Below are 15,112 nucleotides of genomic sequence, written 5' to 3'. Positions count from 1 at the left end.
CCAAAAATCCCCTCCTATCCTCTGGGGCGTTATGTAATTTCAGGACACCCCCTTAGGGCTCTCCCCCCCCCACTAACCTCTCAGTTTCCAATGTCAACAGTGATACCAGAGTATAATTCCTAGCATATGTGCTCCTGACATAGAAATCTTTATTAAAAATGTTAAGAAAGGATTTCTCTTGATGCCCCGGTTGGTGGTCATTTGCTTCTATTATAATATGGCGTGATATTAACCAGAAGAAAGATTTCTTCTACCTGCCAATCACTGATATCTTATGATGCTCCTGTTAAAGCCTCAGTGAATCAACTACATGAGGAATGCTACTATAAATAATCTAGTAACTCACCCAAAAATATATATTATTACATTCATGAATGTAACGAAAACTATAACTTAAAATTAACTATTCATTCATCTTACCTTCAACACATAATACAAGATTTTTGCTGTAAATCGTCTCTTGGTAAATACGATCATCGAGTCTGTTGGTTTTACCCCCTTCAGTAAAGCCAGAAACCTATTAGTTTTATTTGAAGAATAGGCTTTTATTGCTTCAATGCTTGTTAGACCGGATTGTACCATTTCCTTTTGAAATATATGTCTGTTGATAAAAGCATAAAATTAATAAACATAATAATAAAATGCATTTCAATTAAGACAATCTAAACAACCCTGCCAGCTGTTAGGTTCATTCTTTAGTTACCAATGGCTTGGTATGAATGGCTTAGTTAGAAATAAATAAACTTAAATTTATTTCGTACTTACTTAAAGTATACAATTTGTTAATATAAGGTTAACATATTACGCATAAGCATGTATAAAGTCTATTACCCCAAAGACACGTACATTACACTCAACATTTAATTTTAAAACAATACACATAGTGTTTGTATCAAAATAATTGAAAATACAGTTAATGTAATGATAACTGACAGGATGAAACTTAAAAACCTGTGGTTATTGTGAATTTGTATATTATAAATTTTAAATTAAATTGCATAATAATACATAAATACTCTTAAATATTGGATTCAAAAGGTATAGTCTTATAACTGAATCCAATTATTCTGATTTGTATTTATTAAAAACAGTCAATCACAAAAACATTTGTTTATAAACTCAACGATTTCCAAGTAAGGAAATATTGTCTCTTTAAAACTTTACAAAGCTCACAGTAATGAAAAAAACTCTAAAAAAAATAATATTACTAAATAATTTTTAGACAATCTTATTATTCCATTGTGGATCACTGACGTCCTGTGCTCGTCATGCAGTGGCCGGGCCTAAAGGCACGATGACGAGCTCAGGTTGCAAAAATGGTCTGCTTTTAAGTTTCCCTCCAAATAGTTCTATTAATGTTTGATAGATTGGGTGATCGTCTTCACTTGTCAACTAAGAATGTTTAACAATGGACTACGTACAGAGTTTTCAAAAGTTTTATAAATATCCTACAGATCTCAATTGTATGTCGAAGTTGAAAAATCATTCATGAGTTTACTCTCTGCTTTTCAGCGCTTCTGATTGGTTGTTTTCCTCAGCTGTTATTATAATAGTAACTAGTATCGCATTTTATGGTATAATTTGCATGACATAATATATGCTGATCGAAAAGGAAAAATTACGATCGTCTGAACTTGATCGATATTTATTAGATAGTGTTAGTGAGAGTAGTGGCCAATATATTGTATTTAATTACTTTGTTTTCAAGAATATAGATGGAGACATTTTATAAACCAGAATCCAGTTCAACGCAGATATGAAATGAGTATACAATAGCGAGCAATACGATGTGGCGCACCATTGCTGTTCGTTTGGCCGCTGACCATAAATTAATTCGTGCCCACGCGCCAAAACGATACAATCCGCAATGGGTTAACAAGCATAATACAACTATGATTCCAATACAAAATGACACTCTTGTACACTACATTCCTGACATCATAAATTTGGTTAATCTACTAGAAAACGAGATTGGATACACAAAAAGTAGATACTGGCAGTCAAATGTAACACCTATTATGAAAAACATGGAAACAGAAACAACATGCCAACTTGAGTTAAGTTCTAATAAGATGTCACAACACAACTCATTCAGCTTTGTTGACACAAAACTTTTAAAAATCTTGGAACTATAGTTGAATTATTGGGAGCTGATAACATTACCTTAAGATAAAGGTTGAATCCAGGGAATTCTGATAACGTAAATTTAAGTGACTTATTTAGTGAACGCAAAGTTCACATAAGAACTCAAAAGACATTCTGAAGGACAAATATCCCTACTTGCATAGAAAGTACGATTTCAACATACTCAGAACATGCAAATACGTCATCCCAGGACATCACTAAACAAAGTAGTAACATAGCAAAAGGTTATCATAAAGTGAACAAATATTATAAATCACTACAAAGAGTAGAAATTCCATTTACAAATGTATCAATCTATGTAGACAATCACAATAGAAGTTTACATGGTATGATAAAATAAGCCAAGATTGACGAAAGTAGTGATATTACTGGGACATGTCCTCCAGGAGCAAAATTAGTAAAAATTATTCCAAAATGTACTAAATTTAATAATGAAGAATGCAGAATCTAATGACACATTTGCAGTTGAGGAATGAAATATCTAAAAAAAATTTAAATAATATATAATAAAAAAATTGAAATCTTATTTTATCAAATTTACCTTACAATCATGATTTACCGTATAATACCAAAATGAGTGAACATACAGATTTTGTAAAAAGTTTCATCGCTGAACTGACTGATAAATATGCAAACAGTGAATTGTTTGATTTAAATTCCATCCCAGGACGTTATTTTACCAAAAATGGAATGCATCTTTTGATAAAGGGGAAATCTATTTGTTCACAATGTTAAAAAACTGCATAAAAATTAAAAAAATAAATCTGACTCGTACACAAGACTAAATCAAGAAACCATCAATTAAAGACAAAAGAATAAGACTATTCCAAAGCTTCAAGCCCAAAAATTCTTACGCTGCAGAAGTGGAAACTAATAGAAGACTACCTAGACTAAAAACCTCTCATGGCAAAATCATTCAAAAGATAGTAGTCCAGTGACTTCAACTATGATTTAACGTCTAGCATTTGTCTATGAATAAGATAAAACTCAACTACAAAAATGTATTAACAATGATAAGTTGTAATCCTAAGAACAATTTGTTTTTTCTAGAAAATCTTGTACAACCAAGGAGATATTTTTATTCATTGGTCAATCAGTACAATCTAGAGTAAATAATATAAAATAAGGAAAATTGCACATTTTTCATCAGAATTCTCAAAATACAACAAACAAATTAGATTAAATAAATTTACTGTGATGAATTAATAAATCACATTTTGATAACATCAGGAACATAAAGATATCATATTCAATTCATAAAATTATATAACCACATAAATAAGAAATTGTAAACTAATTGGCTTCACGGTATACTTCAGGGTGCGCAAAAGGCCCTCAAGGCCGCCTCTTAGAAGAAAATGTCCCAGTGATCCCTGGCATAGAAATGGAATCATGAGCCACATTCCTAGGAATTAATATATAGATGACAAAATAACATGGATCCCACACCTTGACAATTTCTCAAAAATACTAACAGACGTATATATTATAAAGCAAATTAAATTATTCAGTAGCACCGAAACAGCATATTTATCCTTGTTTGAAGCTCACCTGAGATGTGGGTTAGTTGTTTGGGATGGGAAATCAACAAATCTTCAGAGAATACTTACATATAAAAAAGGCCATAAGGGTTCTGGCTAGACTCAGATGGATGGAAAGCTGGAGAGAGGTGTTCAAGAAACTGAAATTCTAACAGTTGTAGCAACTCACATTCAGGAGGTAGTATTACATGTGGGTGTAGATCTTTCCAGAAGTAGAGTAATACATCAACATCATACAGGACAGCCTGGCCTCTACAACCTTCCAAATCACCATCTTCAAGTGTATGAAAGAAAGCTATGACACAATGGACGGAGACCTCCCACGAGAGAGGAAACCACTAAAGTCAGCACCTCAAGAATGATACTGGACCACACTTTCTTCTTACTTATTGGAAAACAAACATAGCCAGATAGATAGAAGAATAATTTTGATAGGATCCTTTGTGATAACTAATCAAAATACATAACAGTTCAAATTTATAGTCCAATTCTATCTCAAAATATCACTATGAGTTATAAAATGTACTGTTCAATCGAATCCCATGGAGGTATACATACCATCATCTAACTCTATCTTGTGAGTTTATAAATAATTCATTTCTAATTTCTAATTTTGTTTCAGTAATAGTTTATATGAATCTTGACTGTGATAATTAAAGCCTAAAATGTCTCTTGTTTTTATAATGTACATGTCGTAGCGTATAATTTTTATTTTATATGTTGTATTTATACTTTTAAAAGTCCCTTGTCTTTTACTTGTATGTGTACACAATATACTCAAAAGTATTATGCTGTAAAGACACTTTTGACATGGACTAATAACAAATAAAATAACATAACTGAGAAAAAAAGGAACCAATAGAACATAATGAGAGTCTTAACCAGCCATTCCAAATAAAGTAAACTCATTACACGTGTTTACTCAGTTTGTGAACAAATTTGTTTAATCTACGATTTTCTTGATGCTATCATGATTACCCATAACATTAACGTAAAAGTTTTCGCTTTATGCTCAGCCAAATCCCATGAAGTGACATGCGCATCATGTTAACTTGATATATTACACATAGAAAAATGAAGTTTTGTACAACATTTCAAGACCATAGGTGAATTTATTCTCATAATACCGTGTGGACAGACTAAATAAATGAAATTTTTGCATCACCTTGACTGGTAGGATTTACTAATACTCAGTCAACTAGGTAATATTTTTAATTTTTATTTTTAACTAAACAGCTTTTATTTTTAATTTAAATTCTTTATAAAAAGCTTCACTTAATTTAACTGAAAAATAGCACCTACAATATGAGAGGAGGGGATGCTTGACACTTTTGTAGTAAAAATAGGCCTAATAAGAATAATAATTTAAATAGTGTGGAAGATATTTAAGTTTATTTTTAATTACAAAGGGTGTGAAAATAGTGAATCATCCTCTAAATAATCAAAATGTATCATTCACTTTTAGAGCATTTTTGAAATTTTAGATTAGACCCTAGTTCATAATATTTTAACCAGAGGTGCTGTTCCAGTTAATTATAATTTCTGTTAAATATTAATAACTTAATAGTGCTTTAACAGTTCTAAAAAATTAGTTTCCATAAATCTCCCAATGTTTAACTTACTCCGAAACAAGATTTTTTATTAAAATTCACAATACCCGGGTATCTATTAACATAAGATATTTATCCTGATTCGTAAATACCAGGGTATTTTACTCTCCTAGTTATACTGATATATCACACATTTTTATACAACCTGAGATAAATTAGCTCCGTTATGACAGTCAAGAAGAGTTGTTTTGCTGCTTCAAGCTGGCAATTAGGTATCATCTGAATGACCTGAACAAGATGGGCCAAGACAGCCATATCTCCTCCATAAACCCCCAGGTCATCCATGTTTACCTGGAAGAGAATACATACTGTACAGTATAGATCTGATCGTAGTACACACAATATAGTTGTCCACTGTTAACAGAACTTGCAATCACTCACAGCAAGCTCTTAATAGTAGCATCGATGATACTTACTCCCTATTGTGAATAGGGCATAAAATTAATCACAGGTTTTATTTATGGTTTTAAAACTGTTTAGTAATTTTGTTTTTACCTCCAGATATAACCTGGGCTTTAATTATGACTTTCAACTTCAAATAGTTATAATAGACTATGAAAGTATAATTTAATAATAACTTGGAATATATGGGTATAAATGTATTCATAAAGTGAGAGCTGATAGTTTATAATTAAATACTAACAGGTCTATTGACTATTTATGATGCCACTACAATTGTTTTATTGATTCAGAATATGATTGGCGATTGATAATAAGTGCTTGGGTAGTGAATTTCTTAATGTTGCAATACTTCTATATACAGGAATGTCACACAAAAACGTGGATACCATGAATTGTATGTTATATGGGTTCCAAAAGTACTCACGGACTAACAATAAGATCAAAGAATGTGCTTTGGATCATAATTTTTTTCCAAAATGTTAAGGACAATGAGACATAAATTTTAGGCTTTTGCTATCTATCTAACACACGTCTTTCCAAAACAATATTTTCTCTAAAGAATAAGAGTTGGACAACTTCGTCCGGAGACCCCACTTTGGCGACTGAATAATGCTTAAGTACAAAAAACCCGTTTGTATCGTGGTTACTACCGCTCTGCCGCGTTACCGCTTAAAGCGTACTACTCGTGTAGTACCGAAGTCAGAAACGATCGGTCGGCCGATTTTAATTTTCCAATGCATTGTTACTTATTTTGGGGTGGGGGGGGGCGGAGGTTTGCCACGGCACAGGTCCAAGATAAATGTATTACATTAGTGAGGTAACCTTAGATCAACCGGTGTCAGCTGTAGCTCACGAACATATGTCGATCTTCATTCAGAATTTTCATACGTCGTGTAAAATACGATATTTCGTGATTAATCAGTTCTTGATTCAATAGACTGTCAAATTAAGTCTTGATTCTATAAATTCTTGGAGACAGAAAAATTATTTTTTTAATTTTCCCGGTTCTCAGAAATATTCTGTTTACATTTGAAGAAGAGTGGCACATTCCCGAATATCGGCAATAGACTGGCAATCCATGTGAACCATCTGAAACACCCACATATACTATGTTGCCAGGGCTCACAGTCTGCAGCTGCGATCACACCTCTGCTAGCTCTGATCTAGTAATGGTGGCGGTTGTTTGCAATTATCACGCCTGCACGCTGCGGTTGGCTGTGACCGGCCAGCTCATTGCTTGCTCATGTCAAGCACTCCCAATTTATCTGGAGTAGCCACAAGCCACCGCGATTAAGCTAGATAAATTTTCATTTGTGTGAACAAGGCCAAACGTAGCCCTAAGACCGTGAAGACGAATTAGATTTACCTATTAACAATTTGAGATTTTCATGCTTTGTAAATTGAATTCACGGCTTATTACAGGTTTTTTTCAGGGTGAAGGAAATTCACAGCTAATTCAGTTTCATGGTTTTCACTGTTGGGTGGTGGGCACCCTGTCATCTCAAGTCGTGATGTTATGCAGGAAATAATTTCCTCAATCTTCATATCTGTGAAGAATTATGCGGCAACTTTCAAGATGCTGAGCTTTAATTTAAAGGTTAAAAGCATTCTAGGCCCTAACAAGCACATACTTTACACTAACAAGTTGTAAATCATATGACCATTCATTCTTTAGATATGAAGAAGAGCGATTTTATGTTGTTTTATTCATCTATTTTCTATCTATTTTCAACCAAATTTATATTCCACATTCATAACTTAGTTCTAAGAAGCACCACACTAAAGAGACTGATCTACCTTATACATGGCAAACTTTTGACTTTTGTAACTTTCAAACAAATCTCAGTCTTATAAGTAAGTTGTTTTGATATTCACTGGAGTAATGACCTTGAAGTTACGTATTAGCCGCCCCTCGTAATTCTCTACAGATCTTAAAATGAGTACAAATTAGACTAAATGTGTTTAAAATAAAAATACAGTTTTACTTACCTTAATGTCTTCAAATTTGCTCACCAACCTCTTGTTAGTTTTTCTTTCTTTCTTATCTATTAGCTTTGAATTTGGAGGTTTACTTCCTGGGGGGATTATTATAGGTTCTTCTACTTGGACGGAATTAACAAACCTCATGCAATTTTCCAAAATTCTATCTCTAATCTGATACATCTTGCTAGTAGTATCATTTCCAGTATACTCTATTGTATTCTCTATAGGATTTGTGCTATACCTGTGACATCACAAATATAATGATTACATAGAATATATACATATAAAATAGTTACTACAGTCTTTCAAATACATTTGAGAAAAACTAAATTGTTTTTAATAATAAATAAATTAATAACTATTCAATGCTACTGTTTTATTTATTCTAATAAATCTACTGATTTTATGTTAAAATATGTAGTCCAGGACCTGAGACCCAGTTTGCATTGTACAAGCATACAATCTGGTTTTATTGAAATCGATAAATAAATTTTCCCTGGGAGAGAATATGATTTTCAGACAGCAGTGTTGGTAAAGGACAGAATGGAAGGGTATCAAAATAGGAGGGTATCAAAAGGGTCAAAAACATGAAATGATAACTTTCATTATCAGCTCATTAGTCATTTAAAAGTAAGTTAACCTAGGTTGTAGAACTTGAATTAGTGTTACTGACTTTTTGTATCACTGAAAAGATGCAAATGTCCGGAAAAGTCTGTTTCCATAAAATATATGATTAGACAAAACAACGTTCAATACAGATTTCAAAATTCTTAACAGTACTGTACTAAGCATTTTGAAACATTAAATTTGGTTTAATATTAAAAATAAATAATATAGTTTAATTAGGATACTATAGTTTTCAACCTCTGAATTTATAATGGCGCATAAAATGGTATAAAAGACACCACAAGACCTTCAGTCAGAAATCATCTCAGCAACAAATAAAACTCTTCAGTATTGTCTCGAAAATGACCTGGCAATAAACCCACAGAAAACAATCTGCATCAACTTTAGTCGACGACAAGATGAGATACCAGAAATTCCTGATCTCCGGGTAGAAAGTGAAACCAAACTACTGGGAATCACTATAGAATCAGATCTATCCTGGACCAACCACACTAATAACCTAAGTAAGAAGATAGGGTCAGGCATTTTTGTGGTGAGAAGACTGATGTGGGTTGGAGGGCTAGATATGCCAAAAAAGGCCTACTACGCACTTGTGGAATCTCACATCAGATACGGATTGTCAGTATGGGGCGGTACAACCAAGCAAAACTTGGACAGAATTTTAATCCTGCAAAAGAAAGCCATCAGAATGCTTGCACATCTCACACCAACAGAGAGTTACAAAGAATCTTTCAAAACTTTAGGAATCCTAACAGTGGTCTGTCTATACATACACACTGTGATTATCTACACATACCAACAGGATTACAACCGAGGAGAAAATGTTCACAGTTATAATACAAGACGAGCCAAAGACTACATCCTTCCAATTCACCACTTCACACAATACAGCAAGAGATCATACATGGGATGCAAACTATATAATGCACTACCTGAATCCATGAAGAACCTCAGCTCTACGAAACTCAAGAAACAACTGCATGACTGGCTGATGGAACGACCACTTAACACACTGGAAGAATTCTTCACTACAACGAAAAACTCATAAGCAATGTAAAGCGAGAAAAATACCTACTATGCAATTTTGACACCATTACATTTCTTAATGAAATTGTAAATAAAGAATATTTGACATTGACTTTGACACAAAGGATTGAAAATTGTTTACCAGAATCCAAACACCAGTTCAATGGCTTCACTAAAACCTACACAAAAAGTGACCCTTAGTTGCTTCACACGAACAGATTGTAAAGATTATTAGATGATAATGAAATAATACATAATTTTAGAATAAAACTAACACATACTTACATAGCAACCATTTCTTCGTTAACACTTGTAGCAATGCTGGCCATAAAGGTACATTCTAAGGTTCTTATTTCACTTTCAACATCATTAGGTTTGACATTTGCATTCAGTAACGTTGCTGTTAAGCCCAATATTCTTGGTTGACACTGAATTGGAACACCTTCAAAATTGATCATCACCTATGAAAAGAATCAAAATGAAATATTTTTGTATAAATTCCTAAAAACAAATGTAAGACAATTATAGCAAGGCCACACCCAGGCCTGTTGGGTTGATTGGATGTGCCATATTTTGCAAAAGGCAAAAAACTGCAAAAATAAGTTTTGTAAATTATTTATTTATTTGAATTTTATTCTATTGTATATAATCACAGGTATTAGAACATAAGTTAAAATGGTTGCATGAATTACAATGTACTTAAAAACAGTTGAAACATGTTTTGTTGAATACAGATTCATATTTTGTCTTCTTTACAGTCAAAGAATTCCATTTCGAAATAGATATGGGTTCTCCTTAGCCAATTTGTCAAATGTTTTTTAAGGTTCCTGTTCTTCCATTTCTAGCTTTAGCTTGTGGTATATTGTTAAAACAAACAACGTTTCTTGCTGAACAATGTCAGAGGATAAAGTGAAGTTGACAGCATGTCAAGTATTGTATTGGTGTATGTATGTATATTTTTGCATATTTCACAAAATTTTTAATTATTGATGATTTTAACATCAATGTAATGGACCACACTGACTCTCTTAACAAGCGGCTTCACGATGTTCTCATTTCCTTCAATCTAAATTGGTCTGTGAATTCTCCTACACAAGTAACCGTTACGACGAGCACTTACATCGACAATGTGATTACCAACATGCCAGGCACAACAGTTTCTGTTGTGAACACGGCTATCTCTGACCATTTCGAGCTGGACGCCTTGGTTCGTGGGTACAAACTGGATATTTAAAGTCCGAAACTTAAAATCATGAGGTCAATCAAACATCAGAACATATGCTTGCTGAATAAATTCCTGAGTAACGAGTCTTGGGCATTTTTAGACGAGTTCGAAAGTGTTGATATGTATTAGGCATTAAGTAATGGCTTTAACTGTTATTTGGACATTGCTTGTCCCTTTCAAAAATTAAAATCAACCTGAAACAAAAACAAAGCTCCTGGTCGACTAAATAAATACTTGTATCTCAAAAAAAGCTTAAATTCTTTCATAAAATATTCACTCAAACTCAAAATGAAAATTTTAAAACCTTTTTCATATCATCCCGGAGGGTTTACAGAAAAGTCTTACGGGCTGCTAAGGCCTATGATGTTAATAGACCTTGGATACTTGTGAAAACTTTTCAATAACAGCCTGGAAAATTATAAACGATTTTTCTCGAGATAGAAGTTTGAAAAAACATACTCAAGAAATTGCTGTAAAAATTGGAGACAAAATTGTTTAAAATAGATCACAAGTTGCCAATGAATTTAATAAATACTTCTCTTTTGTGGGTTTGTTTAATCCGTCGCTCAGAGAACAATCTTGCAAAAATGTTAGAATTCCAGTTGTATCCATGACCGCGTTGTGTGCAGAGGCTCAACCCAAAGAAATCGTGTGATGCCAATGGAGTATCAGTGTGGCTTATCAAATGCTGCTTTAGACATATTTTGAGACCACTAATAAAACTGATCAATCTTTCATTTGACACTGGAAATTTTCCATCTCTTTTAAAAATCCGTAAAAGTCATTCCAACCTTCAAAAAGGACGACCCCTGCTTAAAAGTAACTACCGTCCTATTTCGATCCTTCCAGTGTTCAGCAAAATCTTTGAAAATGTTTTCTATGAAAGGCTTTCTAGAAGACAACGAAATTCTTGAACGATTTGGATTTAGAAAAAAAAATCCACAATTGATGCAGTAAATAATGTTGTAGAAAATGTTGTCGATGGTTTGGAGAGACAAGAATACGTGCTTAGTGTATTTCTCGACCTTGCCAAAGCTTTTGACTGCGTACACCATGAGACACTGTTGTACCAGTTAGATAAATGTGGCGTTCGGGGCCTCCCGCACTTATCGCTCTCTTCTTACCTCAAGGATCGAGACCATTGCGTAGAGATTTCAAATGTTGTTTCAGAAAAAACCAAAATGGCTCAGGTGTCCCTCAGGGTTCAATCCTTGAACCCCTTTTATTTATGATATACGTCAGCAGATTGAATTCAGTAATCCACCATGGGAAACTGATTCAGTATGCTGACGACACGACTCTCTGCTTCAAAAATAAATCTCTTAAAGATTTGGAGATCACATCATTCACAGAATTAAATTCATCTATACAATTCTATTCGGAAATAAACTAGAAAACCAACCAGTTGAAATCAAATGTTGTTCATTTCTCTCTCCGACAGCCAGATGCAGAGCGGCCTGCTGTTTCTGTGGATGAAGACCTTATAGAGGAAGTAATTCAGTGATGGATTTAGGAATGCTCCATGATAGGGGACTGACCTGGAACGATCATGTAGATAACGTATGATGTGCTAAAGTTTCCTCAGGCATATTTGCCTTGCGAAAAATAGCAATGTTCTGTTCCCCAAGTCTTAAAGATGGCTTATTATGGTCTTATCCATGCACATTTAGCGTATGGAATAAGACTCTGGGGAGGTTGTTCCAAAAGCAAAATGGTGTGAGATTTTAAACTCCAAAAAAAGCTGTAAGAGTAATTGGAAAGTTAAACTTTAGAGAGTCGTGCAAGGAATCTTACAGGGAGCTGGGATTGCTGACTTTACTCTGCCTTTATAATTCTGAGGTGATCATGTACTGCTTGTCCAAGTGTGTCTTGGTTCATGGCAGGGAAGTTCACCAATATGAAACCAGAGGCAGAGACAACTTTAGAACACAGCAACACAGACTGACGTATCAATACCTCCTGCAACAAGTTGGTGTCAGACTAATCAACAGGCTCCCTGAAAATGTACCAATTTAAAACTCGTCTCAAGCACCTTCTGGTTTCTTAAGCGTTTTACTCGGTTGAAGAATTAATGATGAGTCGCTGGGAAATAGAAATCAAGAAATAAATGCTGGATCTGATGTCAGAATGCATGTGTCTGTATGAATATATAAAATGTATGTCTGACTGATAGAAAACGTGTACATGGTTTTTTTTTACAAATTTTATCAAAGTTGACGATTGTGATATAATGTCAGAAATTGTTTACATGCAATAAATATATTATTAAAGATATTATTATATTCCCAGAGAACCTTCAGAGAGTATAATATGAACAGGGTCTCCGAAAAAGGGTACCGGGATTTTGAATGGAATGGAGTTAATAGATATCAAAGCAGTATTCAATTTCTCACCAAGTGTTACGTAGCATCTCTGGTGTCACAGTTACGATCGCTTCCAATGCAGAAGTGCCAAATCACGAATATTTACAGCAAAATAATGTTCTTTACTTAATAACTACATAAAAAGTCCATAGGGGTCAAATCCGGATTCCTGGGAAGCCGCATGGAATAGCCGCATTTCATTAATAATATCGATATATCAGTATTTATCGGCTCATAAACTAGTGAAAGTCGGAAGGGAGAGGCAGTGACCATCGGTGACTCATACGCTTATCCATCAACGCCTACATATCCCTCCCCCTCTCACGTTCCAAAAAAAGACTCATTTGTCATATTTACGTTAGTGTTCACTCTAGCGTTGTTTGATGAACTATATGTGCTTATAGTAAAGGTTTGTTCCATGTGTGTTGAGTGACTTTACCAAGTGACTGTGCCTTTTTTACTTATGTTCTTAGTCCTTGATGTCAATTGTTAAACATTAAATATGGCATGTAAATGAAGTTCTTCATGTACTTTACAACAAAAACTTGTTAATCATGTTAAAATTGAGCAGATTCGTTCTGCTTCATGTGACAAAACTCTTGAAAACTGCAAAAAAAAACGGCTGTGACTTCATATGAAAAACTTGATGAGGCCTTATTCTTATGGTTCACTCAACAGAGACAGAAAGGAATCCATATTTCTAGGCCTTTGGTAAAAGAAAAGGCACTTACAGTAAACAACATTTGGATGGTGATCCTTCATTTACAGCTAGTTGTGATATTTTGGATCGTTGCAAGAAAAGGCACGGAATTAGACATCTCATGATGGCCGGGGAGGAGCTGTCAGCTGACAACGAAGCAGCTGCCAATTATGTAAAGGAATTTGAAGAGCTTATTTCTTCTCAAAATTGCTCGAAACAGAAAGTTTATAATGCAGATAAAACCTAACTGAATTTTAAGGCTCTGCCTATCAAAAGTCGCTTCTCAAGAAGAGAAATCTGCCCCCCAGGGTTAAAAATGGACTAAAGCCTAACTGTCTTAGCTTGCACCAACAGACAACTTCTGCTGAAGGTAATAGGCAAACTAGTGAAACCATGAGCGCTCAAAAACATTAACACTAACTCAACTCCTGTGTATTATAAGAATCAAAGAAAAGCTTGGATGGAATAAGACTTGTTCAAGGAATGGTTTGATCACCTATCTGTCCCTAGTGAATGCGTTCAATAGAGAAAATTGATTGCCTAACTGTGCTGTCCTGTTTATAGACAATGCACCATCCCAGCCAGAAGAAATAAAACTTGTTTGTGGAGACATCAAAGCAATTTCCCTGCCACCAAATTCTTCAGCCTATGGACCAGGGTGTTGTATGCAGGCCAATGAACAAAAATACAGAAAAATGCTTCTTTGTAGCCTTACTGTAGAGAATGAAAATTAACACACAATCCTTCAAAAACTTAAGGAAATTACAGCAAAAGGTGTGATTTACTGGGTAGCTGAAGTGTGGGATAACACCAATAAAGGTGCAATACAAAAACTGTGGAAGAATCTTCGGCCTAGATTGGAATTTATTGAAACAACTTTTACACCAGTAAATGACTGTGAACTTCTTCCACTACTCAAGAAAACTGGCTGTAAAATAGTAGAAGAAAGCTGTGTTGAGGAGTGGTTTGCTGTGGATGACAATGGCCACCAGGAGTATGGAGACAAAGACATCATTGCAATGGTGCAGCACACTCAGACGCGGCAAAAGCTCTTAACCTCACCTTCAGCTACATCGAACAACACGCTTCATCAACACCAAATTATGTTAAGTTTATGCAGCGATGGCAGAACATTGTATCCTCAAGTCGATTCACTGCACTACGTCACAAAAAAATCACTGACTTTACTTCTTAAGTGTGTATAAATTAGTCTAGTGTTTTCCTCTACCAAGGCGCTAAGCACAGGTATGTGTTTATTAAACTTCCTTGTACAGTATATTTTGTATAACAATAAATATATGTTTTTTTCACGAACATCTTTTAAATTTCTACAGTTTTAGAGTTAAAAATCGCAGATTTAATCATTTTTGTATTTACAAAAACATTTTTAAATGGTATTTTTTTCTGAATTCTGTTAGGAATAGACAGATTTTTTGAATAGCGGGGTTCGGAATAGTGGGACTCTATGTAATTCAATTATTTTGTATTTG

The 15,112-nt window shown here is 34.1% G+C and overlaps 1 protein-coding gene across 2 annotated transcripts in view; it reads right to left on the bottom strand.

Moving 5' to 3' along the window:
* Positions 1 to 9,816, bottom strand: part of LOC124360694 (endoribonuclease Dicer-like) — a 137,054-nt gene extending 127,238 nt beyond the window's left edge. For both annotated transcript variants that reach the window (XM_046814522.1, XM_046814523.1), the window contains exons 1-4: positions 9,620 to 9,816; positions 7,688 to 7,922; positions 5,442 to 5,587; positions 421 to 601 (exon numbers count right to left, since the gene is read on the bottom strand). In XM_046814522.1, the coding sequence (XP_046670478.1) occupies positions 421 to 601; positions 5,442 to 5,587; positions 7,688 to 7,922; positions 9,620 to 9,792 (735 nt within the window). In that variant the 5' untranslated portion in view covers positions 9,793 to 9,816. The remainder of the gene's footprint in view (positions 1 to 420; positions 602 to 5,441; positions 5,588 to 7,687; positions 7,923 to 9,619) is intronic.
* Positions 9,817 to 15,112: the final 5,296 nt, after the last annotated feature.

Source organism: Homalodisca vitripennis, chromosome 4, assembly GCF_021130785.1.
Source record: "Homalodisca vitripennis isolate AUS2020 chromosome 4, UT_GWSS_2.1, whole genome shotgun sequence".
Taxonomy (NCBI): Eukaryota; Metazoa; Arthropoda; class Insecta; order Hemiptera; family Cicadellidae; genus Homalodisca; species Homalodisca vitripennis.
This window is presented reverse-complemented; position numbering and strand designations above follow the sequence as displayed.